The sequence below is a fragment of the Erythranthe guttata genome, chromosome 6 (assembly GCF_056151865.1).
Source record: "Erythranthe guttata isolate IM_541 chromosome 6, IM_541, whole genome shotgun sequence".
NCBI classification, from domain to species: Eukaryota; Viridiplantae; Streptophyta; class Magnoliopsida; order Lamiales; family Phrymaceae; genus Erythranthe; species Erythranthe guttata.
This window is the reverse complement of record NC_142538.1, coordinates 4896335-4912068: the sequence shown is the minus strand read 5'-3', so window position 1 is coordinate 4912068 and position 15734 is coordinate 4896335. Positions and strand designations below refer to the sequence as shown.

The 15734-nt window shown below is 39.2% G+C and overlaps 5 protein-coding genes across 7 annotated transcripts; 2 read left to right on the top strand and 3 right to left on the bottom strand.

Moving 5' to 3' along the window:
- Positions 1–5: 5 nt before the first annotated feature.
- Positions 6–3744, bottom strand: LOC105977307 (RING/U-box superfamily protein). Its single transcript, XM_088819602.1, has 2 exons — positions 2943–3744; positions 6–2491 (listed from the first exon to the last, which is right to left on the bottom strand). Exons 1-2 carry the CDS (start codon positions 3637–3639, stop codon positions 2046–2048), a joined length of 1143 nt encoding a protein of 380 aa, XP_088675728.1. The 5' UTR covers positions 3640–3744; the 3' UTR covers positions 6–2045.
- On the top strand, positions 36–2666 carry LOC105977840 (rust resistance kinase Lr10). Its single transcript, XM_013003220.2, has one exon. It carries the CDS (start codon positions 36–38, stop codon positions 1932–1934), a length of 1899 nt encoding a protein of 632 aa, XP_012858674.2. The 3' UTR covers positions 1935–2666.
- Positions 3745–5638: 1894 nt separating the features above from the next.
- LOC148769943 (uncharacterized) lies at positions 5639–6650 on the top strand. The gene is made up of 4 exons (XM_088818855.1): positions 5639–5680; positions 5866–5957; positions 6153–6527; positions 6632–6650. Exons 1-4 carry the CDS (start codon positions 5639–5641, stop codon positions 6648–6650), a joined length of 528 nt encoding a protein of 175 aa, XP_088674981.1.
- A 1918-nt stretch (positions 6651–8568) lies between these two features.
- On the bottom strand, positions 8569–11359 carry LOC105977434 (uncharacterized). 2 transcript variants are annotated; one of them, XM_013002745.2, is made up of 4 exons: positions 10993–11359; positions 9512–9985; positions 9324–9410; positions 8569–9189 (listed from the first exon to the last, which is right to left on the bottom strand). In XM_013002745.2, exons 1-4 carry the CDS (start codon positions 11095–11097, stop codon positions 9097–9099), a joined length of 759 nt encoding a protein of 252 aa, XP_012858199.2. In that variant the 5' UTR covers positions 11098–11359; the 3' UTR covers positions 8569–9096. The 2 variants fall into 2 exon arrangements, with proteins under 2 accessions (XP_012858199.2, XP_088675729.1); XM_088819603.1 differs by lacking the exon at positions 10993–11359 and adding an exon at positions 10074–10776.
- A 749-nt stretch (positions 11360–12108) lies between these two features.
- On the bottom strand, positions 12109–15403 carry LOC105977876 (protein BOBBER 2). Of its 2 annotated transcripts, none has more exons than XR_016031753.1 (6): positions 14831–15348; positions 13808–13980; positions 13625–13673; positions 12907–13461; positions 12552–12842; positions 12109–12446 (listed from the first exon to the last, which is right to left on the bottom strand). XR_016031753.1 is itself a non-coding variant. In XM_013003264.2 (6 exons), exons 1-6 carry the CDS (start codon positions 15228–15230, stop codon positions 12408–12410), a joined length of 912 nt encoding a protein of 303 aa, XP_012858718.2. In that variant the 5' UTR covers positions 15231–15403; the 3' UTR covers positions 12109–12407. The 2 variants fall into 2 exon arrangements, 1 of the variants encoding a protein (XP_012858718.2); XM_013003264.2 differs by having other exon boundaries at positions 12552–12635; positions 13295–13461; positions 14831–15403.
- Between the last annotated feature and the right edge of the window lie 331 nt (positions 15404–15734).

Sequence of the window (15734 nt, the reverse complement as noted above, 5' to 3'; positions counted from 1 at the left end):
TTTCAGCAAAAGAAAAATAGCAATTACTTACAAACATGTTTATTTTCTTGTTTTTCTTGATTTGCTCAGCGCAGTATCTCCAAGAACCGAGATTTGCAGCAGGGCAAGACGAATGCCTGCCGACGAGCTGCCACGCGTCGGGCCCTATTATCCGCTTCCCTTTCCGGTTAATCGGCCGGCAGCCGGAGCGCTGCGGCTACCCGGGCTTCGATCTCTCGTGCAGCTCCACAAACACCACTGAGTTCGAGTTTCAGTACCCGGTTCGGGCCTCGGCCCGAAACACCGTCCTCCCCATCTCAGCAAAAGCCACCGTCCTGGAAATCGACTACATGAACCAGGTGATCCGGGTCAGCGTCCTAAACGGGTCATGCCTCCCGAACCGGGTCCCTCAACTCAGCTCCGCCGCCGCCCCCTCCCCCTTCGAAGTGGACCTTAGGTACGATAGCAGTGGATACACACTTTTCAACTGCTCCAAATTACCCGATTCGAGAGCCGCTTCGTACCCGGTTACCTGTCTGAATCACGGGGGTTTCCGAGTTTACGCATTCGGATCTTCTTACTCGGTCACAGATTTCCCAATGTCGACCTGTCTGAAGATGTACAACATCTCCGACATCTCGAGGGTGCTTTTCGACGGTCCCGTCGAATTCTCCATCGACGACACATATTTGCGCTGGCCGGAACCCTCGTGCAGGACTTGCGAAGCGAGTCGAAAGTACTGTCGGTTGAAGAGTAATGTAACCAACACCGAGACCGAATGCTTCGACATACCTAAAGAACCCGATCAGACCAATGACTCGAAAAAGGTGGTTATAGCAGTTACGGTGATCGGTGTTTTTGTAACGGCAGTAGCATTGGCCGCAATTTTATACGTCTACATCACGAAGAAGAGAAAACGGGATAACGGGAAAAGAATATCCCGATTCTTGGAGGACTACAAAGCCCTTAAGCCAACGAGGTACACTTACTCCGATATCAAGGTTATAGCCGACGGATTCAAGCATAAGCTAGGTCAAGGCGGTTACGGAACAGTGTTCAAAGGGAAGCTCTCGAACGACATTCCCGTTGCAGTTAAGGTCCTAAACAACACCAAAGGAAACGGGGACGAATTCATCAACGAAGTCGCCACAATAGGCAAGATCCACCACGTGAATGTTGTGCGTTTGGTCGGATACTGCGCGGATGGGTACAGAAGGGCTTTAGTGTACGAGTTCTTGGAAAACGATTCCCTCGAAAAGTACATTTCGTCGGGGAATCAAAGTAGCACGCTCGGTTGGGAGAAGCTGCACAGCGTTGCTTTGGGCGTGGCCAAAGGCATCGACTATTTGCACCAAGGGTGCAACCAAAGAATCCTCCATTTCGATATCAAGCCGCACAACATCTTGCTCGACCACAACCTCAGCCCGAAAGTCGCCGATTTCGGCCTCGCGAAATTGTGTTCGAAAGAACAGAGTGTGGTGACTATGACCGGTGCACGAGGTACGATAGGCTATATTGCGCCCGAGGTTTTCTCGAGGAATTTCGGGAAGGTTTCGTACAAGTCGGATATTTACAGCTTCGGGATGTTGCTGCTAGATATGGTCGGTGGGAGGAAGAGTTTCGACGCGGGAGTGCAAGAAGACAGCAGCGACGAGATTTACTTTCCGGAATGGATGTACAATAAGCTGGATAAAGGGGAAGATATAGCGATCGAGATCGAGAAAGAGGGCGAAAGCGAGATAGCAAAGAGGCTGATAATCGTGGGGCTTTGGTGTATTCAGTGGTACCCCGTCGATAGGCCGTCTACGAAAGTCGTGATTCAGATGCTCGAAGGGGAGAATATGCCCGTTATGCCCCCGAACCCTTTTGCTGCTTCGAAACCTGCAAACACAAATTCGACCGCAAGTACCGGGAGCTTATATCACAGTGTCGAAACTAGTTTAGGTAGTAACTGAGTGTATGTATATCTGCTTATTACACCACCAAGATTTTTACACAGCAAAAGAGTTATGTTCTAGAAATTACCAATTTATGCAAAAAAAAAAAAAAAAAAAAAGAAACAAGAATCAAGAAACTTGTGGTGTAAGATTAGGTGAAGATGGTTTCGGTGAGTTTCTACAAACGGGGCACGACGGGTTTAACCGGAGCCACTCGTCTATGCATTCTGCATGGAAGCAATGGTGGCAATCCGGTATACTTCGAAGAGTTTCTTTAGGTGCGTACTCGGACAAGCAAATCGAGCAAATGTTGTATTCAGGCTTAGGCAGCCTACGGCTCTCGCCGAGGATTGTTTTCGGGTAGGACTCTATGGTTGCTCCGTCCAGGCCGGAGATGGCGGTGACGGTGGTGGTGGTGGGATGTTGGCCTACCGCCACTGAGAAGTCCATTACGAGGTGGTGCCGCCTGCGGTTCGGTAATCGGCTGCAAACGAAGGCGACGAGTCCGACGAGGCAGAGGAGTGCCGGTACACCTACACCCAAAACTATGGCGTATCTTGCACTTCTTGGCAGCTCTGGATGAAGTTCAATGAATGTATAGTTTTGTTAGGAACATCTGAAATTTATTTGTCATATAGTAAAACAATGTTTTTTCAAATTCACTATTACTATAAAGATATTAAAAATTAAAAAAAAATCCTATGTTGATTTAAATTTTCAAGTAATGTTATTGTTTATTTTCAATTCATATATTTATTTTCTAGATAGATATTAAAATGGTTTTTTTTCAAAATAAATAATTTATGGTTATACTAAATCATTGTACTATTTTTATTTGATAATACAATTAAACATCTATAAATTAATATATAAATTAATATAGTCGGGACTAGCAAAATTCTATTACTTCAACGAACTATTAAATTATCGAACTAATAATTAGTAGGTTTTTACTGAGTCGCGACCAGAAGAAACTATTATTTACGCGAGGTTATTAATTTATCGAGGTTCTACTGTATGACTCACCATGGCGAGCCGCATCTCTGCACTCAATCACACTACTGTTTGCACTTCCATACCCGCACCGCCCGCCGCGTGACTCGCACCGGCCGCACCGCGGCGAAGCCCAACCGAGCCGGATATCGTCTCCGAGATCCGACGTTTCGATCGGCTCATAAAACCCCCACTGCACCGGCACCGCCACAGCCGCCACCCAACTGCACCTCGACGCCAAGAATCTAACGGCTCTTTCCGAAGAAGAAGCCAGCACCGTGTAATTCTCCCCACTCAAACAACCAATGGGGTTGAACCCATACTTCCTGTAATCGAACGTGCAGTTAAAAAAGTCGAACGATTGGGAGAAAGCCTTGTTGAACGGGGTGCCGGAAAGGTTCAAATTGAGGAGGCGTCTCGGGAGGCAGCCGCCGGGGTCGTTCAGCCATATGTTCTGGGCGGCGTAGTCGACGGCCTGGACGGTGAAGTTGCCGGAGTTGGGGAGACTGATAAGTGTTTGATTAAATGCCCCACAGAAGAGGTTGAAGCCTTTGTAGCCACACGAGCTTGGCTGGAGGTTTTGGAGGCGGAAAGGGAAGCGGATTATGGGTTCGGTACGGCGGCAGAAGGCGTTGGAACAGAGCTCCGATGCTGAAGCTAATGCCGATAAGAAGAAGATGATCAAGAAAATGAAGCACATGGGTTTAGAGAGAGAAACCTTTTCAGACATGGGAAAATTGGGTTGTGATTGATTTCAGACAATGATTGTATGGAAGCTTTTGGATTGTACAAAAATGGTGGCAATTTGGGCAAGTCAACTAATGGAGCCATATATATATATATATAGGTGATAGAGTGTGGAGTGGGATATTTTTATTAAGTTTTTTGGTAGACGTTTGGTTTACTTTTTTTGTAATTTCTTGTTAGTTATTTATATTAAATTGGAGTTGAAATTCCAAAATATAATGTACTAAAGAAATGTATTAATTCCAAATGCATTGAACAACTTGTGATAGTGATAGGGGGATAATAATTCTTGTTAAAGTTTAGAACTTACTCCCTTCGTTCCATATTAACTGTTTAAAACAGAGTTAAGAAAGTAGTGTTGGAAAGATTTAATAAGAGTATAAATTAAAAATTAAATAATTAATGCAGTATTAAAAAACAAATAATTATAATGTCTTTTTTTTTTCTCCAAAATATGGCAATTATTGGCATACATTATGGAACGTTGGTGTCACTTTCAAACAATACATTTCTAACTTAAAATTAATGAGAGAAAAAATATTTGTTTAGAAGATATATTTTCATTTAGGCTAGTTTAATTTGTCAACTCTTGCCACTAGTTTGTTGTCACTCCAATATTATTTTTAGTAACCCAACTCCTGTTGGGGCCTATCAATTTCTTGAAATAAAAAATTAAACCAAGGGGTAATTTAATTCAATTACTAGAAACAATATTTGTTTGACTTTGCTCAATTTTTATATATAAACTCTACAATTTATAGGGTTTTAAACAAGTCAAATTTTAAATTATTAGTATTGTAGATTGATAAAGTCAAATAAGAAAAAATAAATATTACAATTTGAAGATTCACTACCGACCGAATTTAACCCAAAGAGATGGAATGGAACTAGTACCAGGATTTCGGTTTTCGGTAGTTCAAAAATTTGTACCATTCACCGAACCGAACTATTTGGTTCGGTATGGTTTTTTACTGAACTAATTCGATTTTTTCGGTACCGACAAAACCGATTTAATATTTTAAAAAATAACAAATAAATATATTTTAAACTAATTAATTCTTGAATTGGGCGTTCAAATTCCAATTCGCCTCTAAAAATAAAAATGATTATCAACAGACGTTAATTTATAAATGATAATAATAAAATTTACCAATCGAAAAGTATTTATTTATTTTTTGTCAAATTTCTAAGACACAGCAGAAAGGGGGAAAAAATGAGTAGTAAATTCAGAAAACCTCAGAAATCAGAGCAGCGGCCTTTCTGCTCCCAATCGCCGTAGCGAGTTGGCTCGGGCCCGCGGGGACCACCGATTTCACCGGTCAGCTTATTCACAGAATCGTCGTCGCTTTCATCTTCAGATTCGTGTTTCTTCTCATCTTCGATGATTTGGCTACTGATCTTCTCTTTATCTTCAGCGATCGGCGAATCCTTCGTCTCCGGTTGCTGATTTTGCAGGAGCTGAGTCGTCGTAGAGACGAGTCGGCGACTCGCCGCCGGGATGAAGAACTCGGATCTCGCGATCGGCGATGATAACAGACGGCACAGATTGCTCGCCATTTTGTTGTTTAATTTTACTGGAATATTCTCTCTCCTCGCTTAAACTAGAAACTCGGAAGAATGAAAAAAGGAGAGGCGCGTGTGATTTGATTAGAACGGAGAGGCGGCTCGGCGCAGCTTATGCGGCCAGATGAACGACAACGTGTTGGGAAGAAGAGGCAGACACGTTTGCTTCATAGTAATATTTACCCAATCGGAAATATAGTCTCAGTTGGGCCGGCCCGGCCCATCCCCAAGCCCAAAATACTAATTTTGACATCCTACTTAAAATTAATATTACGATTAATACAGGGATTTGCTTTTTACCGTTTGAAAAAAGCTATTTACCGTTCAAAGATACTTTCTCTCTCTCTCTCTCTAAAAAAAATCGCTCTCAAGACGATTTCTTCACAAATCATTCTTATTGATGTGATATACGAACATAAATGAGTTCATCGGATGAAGATCTGGATAGCGGACATAGCGAGGTAAAAATTTCGTCTTTTCGATCGAAAAAAATGGGCTAAACATTCAAAAGCCCATCTCGGGCGCCCGACAGCCAACTGCACGCCCAACATGGGCGTGCACTGCACCGTCGGGCGCCCGAGTTGGGCTTTTGGGTTTTAAACCCTTTTTTTTTTTTTTTAAATCAATTTTTTTACGTTTTTTTCAGGACGATACGTCTACAATTGAAGTTGATCATACCGATTATGTTACCACTACTCAGTTGTTTGACTCGAAGGATGAGGTAGTGGTTTGGGTGAGGTTCGTTGCAAGAGGTCTTTTTGTGAAAATAGTAAAAAGAAGCAGTCCTAAAAAAAAGATTTTTTTGACTTGTGACCTATACGGGGAAAAACGAGAATGTCCATCAACTAATCCAGACGCGCGCCCGAGAAGGACCGGTAGCAAAAAAATAGGCTGTGGTTTTCATATTGTCGGAGAGCTACGATGGGATGATAGATGGGAGGTCAGAGTAATATACGGGAAGCATAATCATGTTCCGATATACAAGTCCGGGCATGGGATGAGTGCATTGTCTCAGGAGGAGGCGAAGATCATTAGTGATCTGTCACAAAGTCATGTGCCGCCCAAGAAGATTTTGGCTAACTTGAGACAAAATGGTTTGGGTCTCGATGCTTATTCGAAACAAATATACAATCAGAAGGCGAAATTGAAAAGACTATCTAGGGGTGACCGTACAGTGATGCAACATTTGATTGGGTTGTTTGAGGAGCATAACTATTACAAGTGGTTCCGTACTGATGAAACAACACATGCAGTTACTGATTTGATGTGGGCTCACCCTCAATCTGTCGAATTGTTAAGTAAGTTTCCGTACGTATTACTACTTGACAGTACTTACAAAACCAATCAGTACAAATTGCCTTTGTTGGAGATTGTTGGTGTTACTCCTGTCGGGAAAAAAATTACTGTTGCAGTCGCATTTTTGCGCCATGAAAATGAAGACCATTACACATGGGTGTTGCAAAAGCTGAAGAGACTTTCCCCCCCTCAGACTCTACCTAGTGCCATTGTGACGGATCGAGAGTTAGGGCTCATAAAGGCGCTAGAGAATGTATTTCCGACCGTACATCATCTCTTATGTCTTTGGCACATTAACATGAATGTGGGGCGTCGTGCTTCAAGGTCGAGAAGGAAGTTTTTTTCTCGGAGCGGTACGGGACCTCGAGACAGGAATAGAACCATCGAAAGTACCACCCATCGGGACAGGAGGCGGAGTCGGAGTCGGAACATCCTCGTAATCGTCATCGGATGGAAAATCCGGCACCGGAAACTGATACTTCTGCTGAAAGCGTAGTTGTGGCTCGTACTCGTACTCCTGCGGATGCATATATGCATCCATGTGTGCATCCATCTCCTGCTCGGCCTCTGTCTCTGTCTCCTCCTCAATCATCGTACGTGGGGGTACAAAAGCACCAGTGCGTTCCCCACGACGTTTAGAACTAGTAACATTTCTATTATGTGTCCTTCCCTCCCGTTCCGCAGTAGTCTCCTCCACCGGATCTGCAGGAGGACGAATCAGGGGTCCTTTCCCTTTTCCCAGTCCGAATTTTTTCGCCCAATTAGACATCCTGTAAACATAAAATTATTATAATTTCATTGAATTTACTAAATTATATTAAATTTACTAACTTATTTTAATTTAGAAAAAAATATTTATTTTAAATCAGAAAAAAAAAAAAAAATAAATAAATCGAACGCCCGGTTTGGGCGTTTCCCGGCCGAACCGACGCCTGGACCGGGCGCCGGTTCGCCCGGGAAACGCCCAAACCGGGCGTCCAAGCACTCATTCCACGCCCAAGCCGGGCGCCGGCTGCATGAACGGACGCCCACTTTGGGCGTCCGTTCATGCAACCGGCGCCCGGCTTGGGCGTTTGGGCATTATGTCCGAAAATTTTCAAAGCCCTACAAATCGATTTGTAGGGCTTTTAAACATGAAATTGGTTGCAAAATCGAGTTACCCATTGCATATAACACATGTAGGTGTTGAAATTACCTGAAAAAATCGAAGCCCAAGCCCTGGAATTGGTTAAATTCGATGTTTTTCGAAAAAAAAAAAAATTCTGAAAATTTTGGAATGGGGTGGTTTTGGAGAGAATTTCGAATTTTAGGGGTTTTAGAGAGATAAACTGTTTTTTGCTTTGAACGGTAAATAGCAATAGTTAAACCGTAAAGAGCATTTTCTTTAATTACAATTTACACTTTATGCCCTTAAAGAATCAGCTTCAATTCGATGTATCTACTTGGGGGTGGAAATCGAAATGAAAATTTTGAGTTCCGCCAATTTTGATTTGAAAATACCCGAATTTGGAATTATATTTTTCATCTCTGAAGTTTTGATTTCTGATTCATCCGAATTTATTTGGAACATAATTGGAATGGTAAATAAAATCACAGGAAATTCCGATTTTCGATCCGATTTTAGTTCAGAATATTTTTATAGTTTTTCGAAATATATAATATAATTTTATAATATATTTTGTAATTCGATAATATAACAACCTATGTCATCTTTTGTGAAAATTTCCATTATATCCGAATTTGGAACAAAAGATTATAAACTAATGTGATTTCTGAAATTTCTGAAATTCCGCCAATTTCAAAGCATTCCGAAATCGAAATGAATTTTTGCATTCCAATTTTTTTGGAACGGAAACTGGAACCCATTTTTTACTTCCGGAAATAATTGAAAATTTTCAGAAAGAAGTCATTTTCGATCCATTGCGTCTGATTTTCATCCCTATATCTATTGTATAGTTGTATTAGTATAGTTAGTGAAGGTGAGCTAAGAACCCTAACATCATACAAGACAGAATGTTTAACATGGTTCAATCAGGGTGATCTACATCCACGGGGAGAGAGGGAAAAATTCATTATAACATCGAACGATTACAGAGATTCGAGATTATAACGAAGAACACTAATGTAAATCTGCCTCTAAAAACCCTGATACAATTTTCTCCATATTTCCTCTTTTTTTTCTCTCTCGTCTCGTCTCTCTCTTGATCTACGAATACAACGTGTTATCTAACCGACTCACTTCGAATGCTAACAAGATTCTATATATATATATATATATATATATATATATACTAGCTTCACAGAATCTTTTGGAATGAGCTCCGCAGCTGCAGCTGCCTCTATTCACTTCCATCGATCATCTCTTGCCAGCTCATTAGGTCGGTTACTAACGACATCCTATAGCAGATTTCAACTGCAATGGATGGCATCTTCATCTTTCGGTATTTGGTTTGCTATGAAACAAAGACTAATAGACTATTACATATATATATACAAAAACTAGTCGAACATTTAATCTACAAAAGGGATTATTACACTTGCTTCTTAAGTTAAGAACACGTATATAAAAGAGACAATTATATCATCCCTTCTTGGAACATTCGGTTTCTTCGGTCTTGGCGAACCTCCCACGAATCCTAGGTTGGCCGTCAGCAAGAGCCTTCCTGCAAGCATACTGAAATCGAAAAGAAAAGGGAAAAACGTAAATATAAGCAGAACAACAACATTTTGAGTAGCATCAAAAGCTTATTGCGCAATTTGTATATATTGTGAAATTATCTCGAGCGAAAGTAATCATAGAAAACAAACCTTGAGTTTTTTGCCGAAATTTCGCTTGGACTTCTTAATCCAGTATCTCGATAGCTTTTCCATGCGATCTTCAGAAGCGCAGATTCCCTATATTCGCGCGTCGGTAATATCATGCACAAAAATGTGAGAAGATTTGGATAGAAAAAAAAATAATAATATTAAAAAAAAAAATAATAATAAAAATCGACCTTTATATCTCCTTCACTGAATGCTCGTCGCATCCCGTAAGCAGCTCCGAACTCCAAACAAGGAAAATCTTGAAACGTTGGCCCTTGTGTAGTAGTAGTAATAGTAGTAGTTTCGTGAACAAATTGATCCATTGACCTTGAATAAGTCAAGCTAATACTTTTCTGGAATATTCCATCGGCGGATGCAAGAATATTCTCATCAACGGTGATGTTTTCGTCGTTCGATTTGTCAGTAGGGAGTTCGATACTGAAGACATCAGAGAGTGCGGTTTCGTTCCCTTCCTTGGCTAAAAGATCTTTCCTGCATTCGTAGAAAACCTCACTGAGGAGGTGTCCGCTCCTAATAGACGACTCAATATCGGAAAAGGTTAGAGATTGTGGGGTGATGACGTCATCTCCGCACGCAAGCATGGAAATTGCACCGGTCATTGGATCAACGCCAGCTAATGGTTCTCCGCCAAGATTAGCGGATGCCTATGAAGAAAAAAATCGGAAACAAAAATATTTTTAAAAATTCATGTATGTTTCCTTTCAGATCCAATCAAGTATTCACGGGTATAACCTGAAAAAATAGGTCGAAATTTTGACATACGACGTTTGTCTCGTGTCTAAAGATGCCAGATAGAACATGAAACAGAACAATATTGCAGGAGCAGCGTTTTCTGCTCATTTTCACGCATCGTCTTTTTCGAAGATTAATTAGTAAATAACAACTTCTAAAGGATAGCATAGTTTTAGCCATTCTCCCACTTTCCAAACTATAATCAGCATATCGCAGTTGTACGTATTCGACGTTACACTCGGCAAACTTTATATCTAGTTGTACATATTTACGTATCTAAAAACACGTTTTAGACACGTCCACACGTATATGTGTGTAACTCTACCAATGTAGAATTGTAGAACCAACGAAGAAGTGGAAAATGAACTCATATCCTAAAAGTGCTTCCCGTTTATCAGTTTTGTTATACGCTACACTGTGTAAAAGTCAAAAGTCGTCAAATTATATCCTATCATACACGTGTATGGATTAACTTCTACACATATCCACATGTATGTGTGCGTGTTATTGTGTGCAAATCAAAAGTTAAAAAAAAAAAAAAACTACCCGATGTATTTCGACGGGTGTACAAAAAAAAAACAGAATCTTCCAAACAAAGAAACCAACTTCCCTTTTTATTCTTTCTTTAACCAAGTCAACTTTTGCAGCAAAACCCGGAAAATGAAATTGAGAATAAAAAAAAAAAAAAAAAAAAAAAAAAAAAAAAAGCTCTAATGGTATTCTTTAAAATGCCCACAGGAATATTTGGATAATAAAAACTTGTAATCTGAGAAATTGATGATAATAAGAAGACCAATACAAACGTCATTACATGTGCAGCTGAAAAAAGATAAAAAAAAAAAAAAAAAAATGCATTATGATTTGAACCAAAAGAAGAAATGGTGATAAATATAAAATAAAGGAAGAGATATTTATTTACCAATGAAGCGTTGGGCATTAGTGAGAAGGAAGACTCGTCAAAGTGTTGAACTTGGTGAGATAAGTTTGCCAAGTATGGTGACGGTAACCCACTTTCTGCATACATTTTACTCCCACTCCACTTCTAGAGAGAGAGAGAGAGAGAAGTTTGAATTTTGTTTAATTTTCCCAAGTGTCAGAAGTAGCCCCAAAAAAAACAGAGCAGAAGCAGAAACAAGGAGAAATGAAGAAGGAGGGAATTTGGTTTTGGCTTGCACATACATCATTCAGGACATAGAATTTTATACCAGCATAAATCTTTGGAATTGAAAATTTAATTCCAATTATGTTTAAAGAAATCAAAAATAAAAATCGAATATTGAAATTCCGAAAAAACTGGAATGAAAATACTTTTCGTTTTATTATTGGTCGATTTCTCTAGTCAATTTCTTGAACGACAGCCATTGAGATTTTTTTTTGTCTCTTTTCAATGTAAAGAAAAGGTTTATTCTCAATTTTAAATTTTGAATTAAATTATTCAGCTTCGATATTATAATTCATTTCCATTTTTTACATTGCGATGTGCCAAAACCAAATGCATTCATATCAACAAGAATCAACAATTGCTTGCCCTTAATATTTAATCAAGAACTTTTATAACTAATAGTCCCAGTAAGCTATTTGAATCGGGAGTTTACAGAGACACGATTGAAAAATTACAGATCCCTGCAGCATATTTTATTATTCAAACATATGCATGTAAATATGTATAAAATTTATATTATTTCCATATTAAATTTATTTTATTCGATGAAATTACCGAATATAAATAGAAGTAGACGTGTAGTAACCCTTGAAATGCAAGTACCATGTAAACAAGACAAATAAAAGGACAAATAACTGAGAATAATGGTTCGATAGTGCATTCATTGTCATTTCTAAACATAAACAAAGTGACTTCCGAGTTATTTTCTTTTCGTATGGGACCCTTTTTCAATGCACTAACACGAACAGATAAATAGAGTTGACGCCTTAACGGGACTTGTTTGCAATAACAAGAGAAGTGATGGATGATAGAGTTGCAAGCTAACGAACCGAGAAGGACAAATGTCAGACTATCGGCCCCCGTAAACATAAATTCACAAAAAAACTTTCATTCTCGGTCTCTCGTTACTCAATCCAAACGAAATATCCAAAAGTAATGCAAATTACCACAAAATAGTATCGTTTAATTCGACAAAGTTTAAGCGTCATATGGACACAAAAAAGAGGCAGCAGCAAAGTTAACCATGAAAACTCACAAGCAAAACCTCTTGTGGATGGGAAAATGGCAACTATCAAAATTCAAGCAAGAAGCAACTTAAGTGATCGACACTATCCTGTTTGTTTCCATCCACCAATGCATTTCATTAAGAATCCAGATGGGCGGTCAATCCTCTAGTTAAACTTCGTTTTTGAAAAGTCCATTTCAGGATGCTGCAAATAGCAAATTTATATATTTTTTTAATCGATAAATAAGTTGAGAAAAGTCGGATAAAAGGCAAAAAAAGAATTTTTTTTTTATAAGTTTCAGTATTTTACCTCAGCCATGAACTTCTTCAATATTTCTTGCTTTTGCATCTCGTCACTGCTTGGAAGGCCCATTTGTTTCTGTCGCTGGTCAAACTGAGGAAGCAATTTCACATCACCAAGTAAACATTTGACAGTTAAACAAGATTGAACGAAAAAATTAACAACAATGGAATGATAAAGATAAAAAGGCAAGGAGGAAAACTCGGGCTATCTTTTTTGAACAATGTAAAGAATAAAAGAAGCCCAATTAGTCACATAGGAATCAAGAGGGACCTTCTTCAAGCAGCAGAAGCAACGGTGCTATAAAACCTACAGATTTGATCAGACTAACAGATCTGGACTCCCAGAGGCATTCATGAGCAACAACTTCGAAGAAAATGGGACTTTTATTCAACATGTTAAGTTCATTCGTCTTGGCTACATGTTTGTACAAACAGAAAGCTGAAAACGATGTGATGTTTAATACTCGGAACAAGTAGGTCTTAACAGCCTTTTCAAGTCAGCTAGAAGTTTTGTATTATGGGGCAGAACTGCTAGGTACCAGTCAATAATCTATAGAAGATGCTCTTTGCCCAATAAAATTTTGGAATCAGTGTGAAATGATTCAGAGTATTTAAACTGTATTTGTACTAAAATTACATGAAAGCAGGGTAAGATCGAGCAATAACCTCACAAGTTGAATGAATATATTTTAATATTGGGTTGGCCATTAAAGCAGATAAAATAAATCCACTGGATTGGTAAAAGCTTACCATCATTTTTTCCACAGTAGAACGTGTTTCAGGGTCCAGATCAGCCAATCTACTGTTTTCAGGTTCTACTTTCTGTGTATCAATCTCCGGCTCACCCTTCACCAAGTACTTCCACCATTCCATCTGGTTTTGTTTTGTCAGGAGAATGGAAATAGATTTTTGGTCCTCTGCAAGAAGCTTAATGTATTAGCTGGAGATATTTTCTTCAGGTGTAAAAAAACATTTTCCGGTATCACTAAAGAAGTAGACAAATATAGCAACATATATAATGAGACACTATTTGCTGACAGACCAACACACAGTCAAGTTTAATAGGGCTCAGTAATTCACCTATACTCCAGAAGCAGTCATCAACCTTAACAGATTCAAAGAGATCCCCCTGCAATTACGTAAAAAGCAACTGAGTACTCGAACAAACAAAAATCGTGATTTCACAATTACATCAAAATAATCTACTACTTCAACACATGATAATAAAAAAACGTGAGTCACGTAACAGGAGGTGACACTCACATCAAGAACTGGTGGCTGACCCTTGAGCCCAACTTTAATACGATTCTTCTTTATTTCACATGTAACAAATCTGGACTTTGTTCCAGGAGGAACAGGAACAGTTATGTTGACCTCCTGTAGAGATTGAGCCCAAGAGTATTTGTCCATATCAAGGCCATTGCCTTTGTTTGGAGCTGCTCAGAGAAAAATAAGCATCAAGTTATTAGCAACTAAATCAATAATGTCGAGAAAGAGCTCAAAAGAACTGAACAATCCTAATGTCAAAATTATGTTTATATAATACATTCTCGCAAAATAGTGTGTGTGTGTGTGTCTGTGTGTGTGTGTGTAGAATGAATCAGCTATCAGATTTACTATTTGTATCATGTAAATACTAAAGTGCAATATTTCCGCATGTTCTGAAAATGATTAAAAAGAAAATGAACGCTAATTGATACGGAACCCAAAAAAATCTAAAAATCCATTTTCTTTCGGATGATTTCAAAGATCAGAGTGTCGAATAGCTAAAATTTCAGTTCAACTTCGAGATGGCAACGCTAACTGCACACCTCATAATGGAAACCATAACTGCACAGCTCAGGAGAAACAAAGCTGTAAAAGAAGACCTACACCAATTTTCAACTCTTAATAAACCTTTTTAAAACCTTAAAATGAAACAATCTTTAATCTGTCATAACTCATAAACAAGTTATGTTCTACTTCTCCTAGAAACAATACATAAATCCAGATACCGAACTTCGTAGAGCTACCTTCAATTCCTTCAGCTACCCAGACACTGAATTAGCATGATAACAAAATTCATATAACCTCAATTGGGAGGGGCTTGGGAGACTGAATACCGACATTAACAATTCAGTGAAGCTACAATGGAACTATTTTAAGTGAATCGTATGCGCCAAATGCCAATGAACTATAACGATAAGCTAATACAAATTCAATGATTCCATATCATCACACAAAAACAGATGTATGCACATATTACATAAACACCATACGAGGAATTAAGGGGGGCAAAAAAGTTACCTCGACGCCCATTTTGCTCTTCTTCCACTCCACTCCCGCTTTCCTTCTCCTCCTCCTTGACAACTTCTTTTTTCACCTCCTCCTTTTTAACCGGAGGCGGCGCCACCGCCGCATTAATCTTCTTCTCTGCCGCAAGGTTTTCTTCGATTTTCACTTGTTTCATCTTCTTATCCTCTGCCTCCACTTTATCCTTCACCATTCTCACCACCGCATTCACATCCTTCACCAATGAATCGCTCTTGAACAGGTCGGTCTCCTTCGCGACGAACTCGAAAACCTTCTCCAGAAACCCTAACGGATCCGACGGATCGAGAGCGACGCTGAACGGCTTCCGAGCCGGAGGAGCTGATGACGTCGGCTTCTTCTGGTCTTCTTCTTCGTACTCGGAGAGTATCGCCATTACGTATTGATCGGAGATTGAAACTGGATTTTCGAGTTCTAGGGTTTTGAATTCTGATCAGACTTCAATTCTACGGGGTTTTGGAATTTTTGAGTGACAAAATTAGCAGCTCGGGAATATTCTAGAAGACCCTACTCTTGTGGAATGTTTAAGAAAGGCCCCCGAAGTTTCATAAACTTGTAAATGTAGTACAGTAATAATAATTGCATCGAGTGAAAAAGTCAAGGTCAATTATTATATTCAAACATAAAAAAAATTCGTAATTTGAACATATTTCAGGAGTACATTAATTTATCCAACGTTGTATATGTTGGGTATGTCAATATTTTGTATGTGCTAATTAGTGGTGATGTAATTATATATTATGCTTTTTATGCTAAACACAATTATTCATTCAGATTCGAAGCTACCTGGTTTAGAAGAGATGATTGTGAGGATATCATTAACCAATATTGGGCTAATAATCAGTGTATTGATCCGATCGAGGATCTTCTCTGGAAAAAT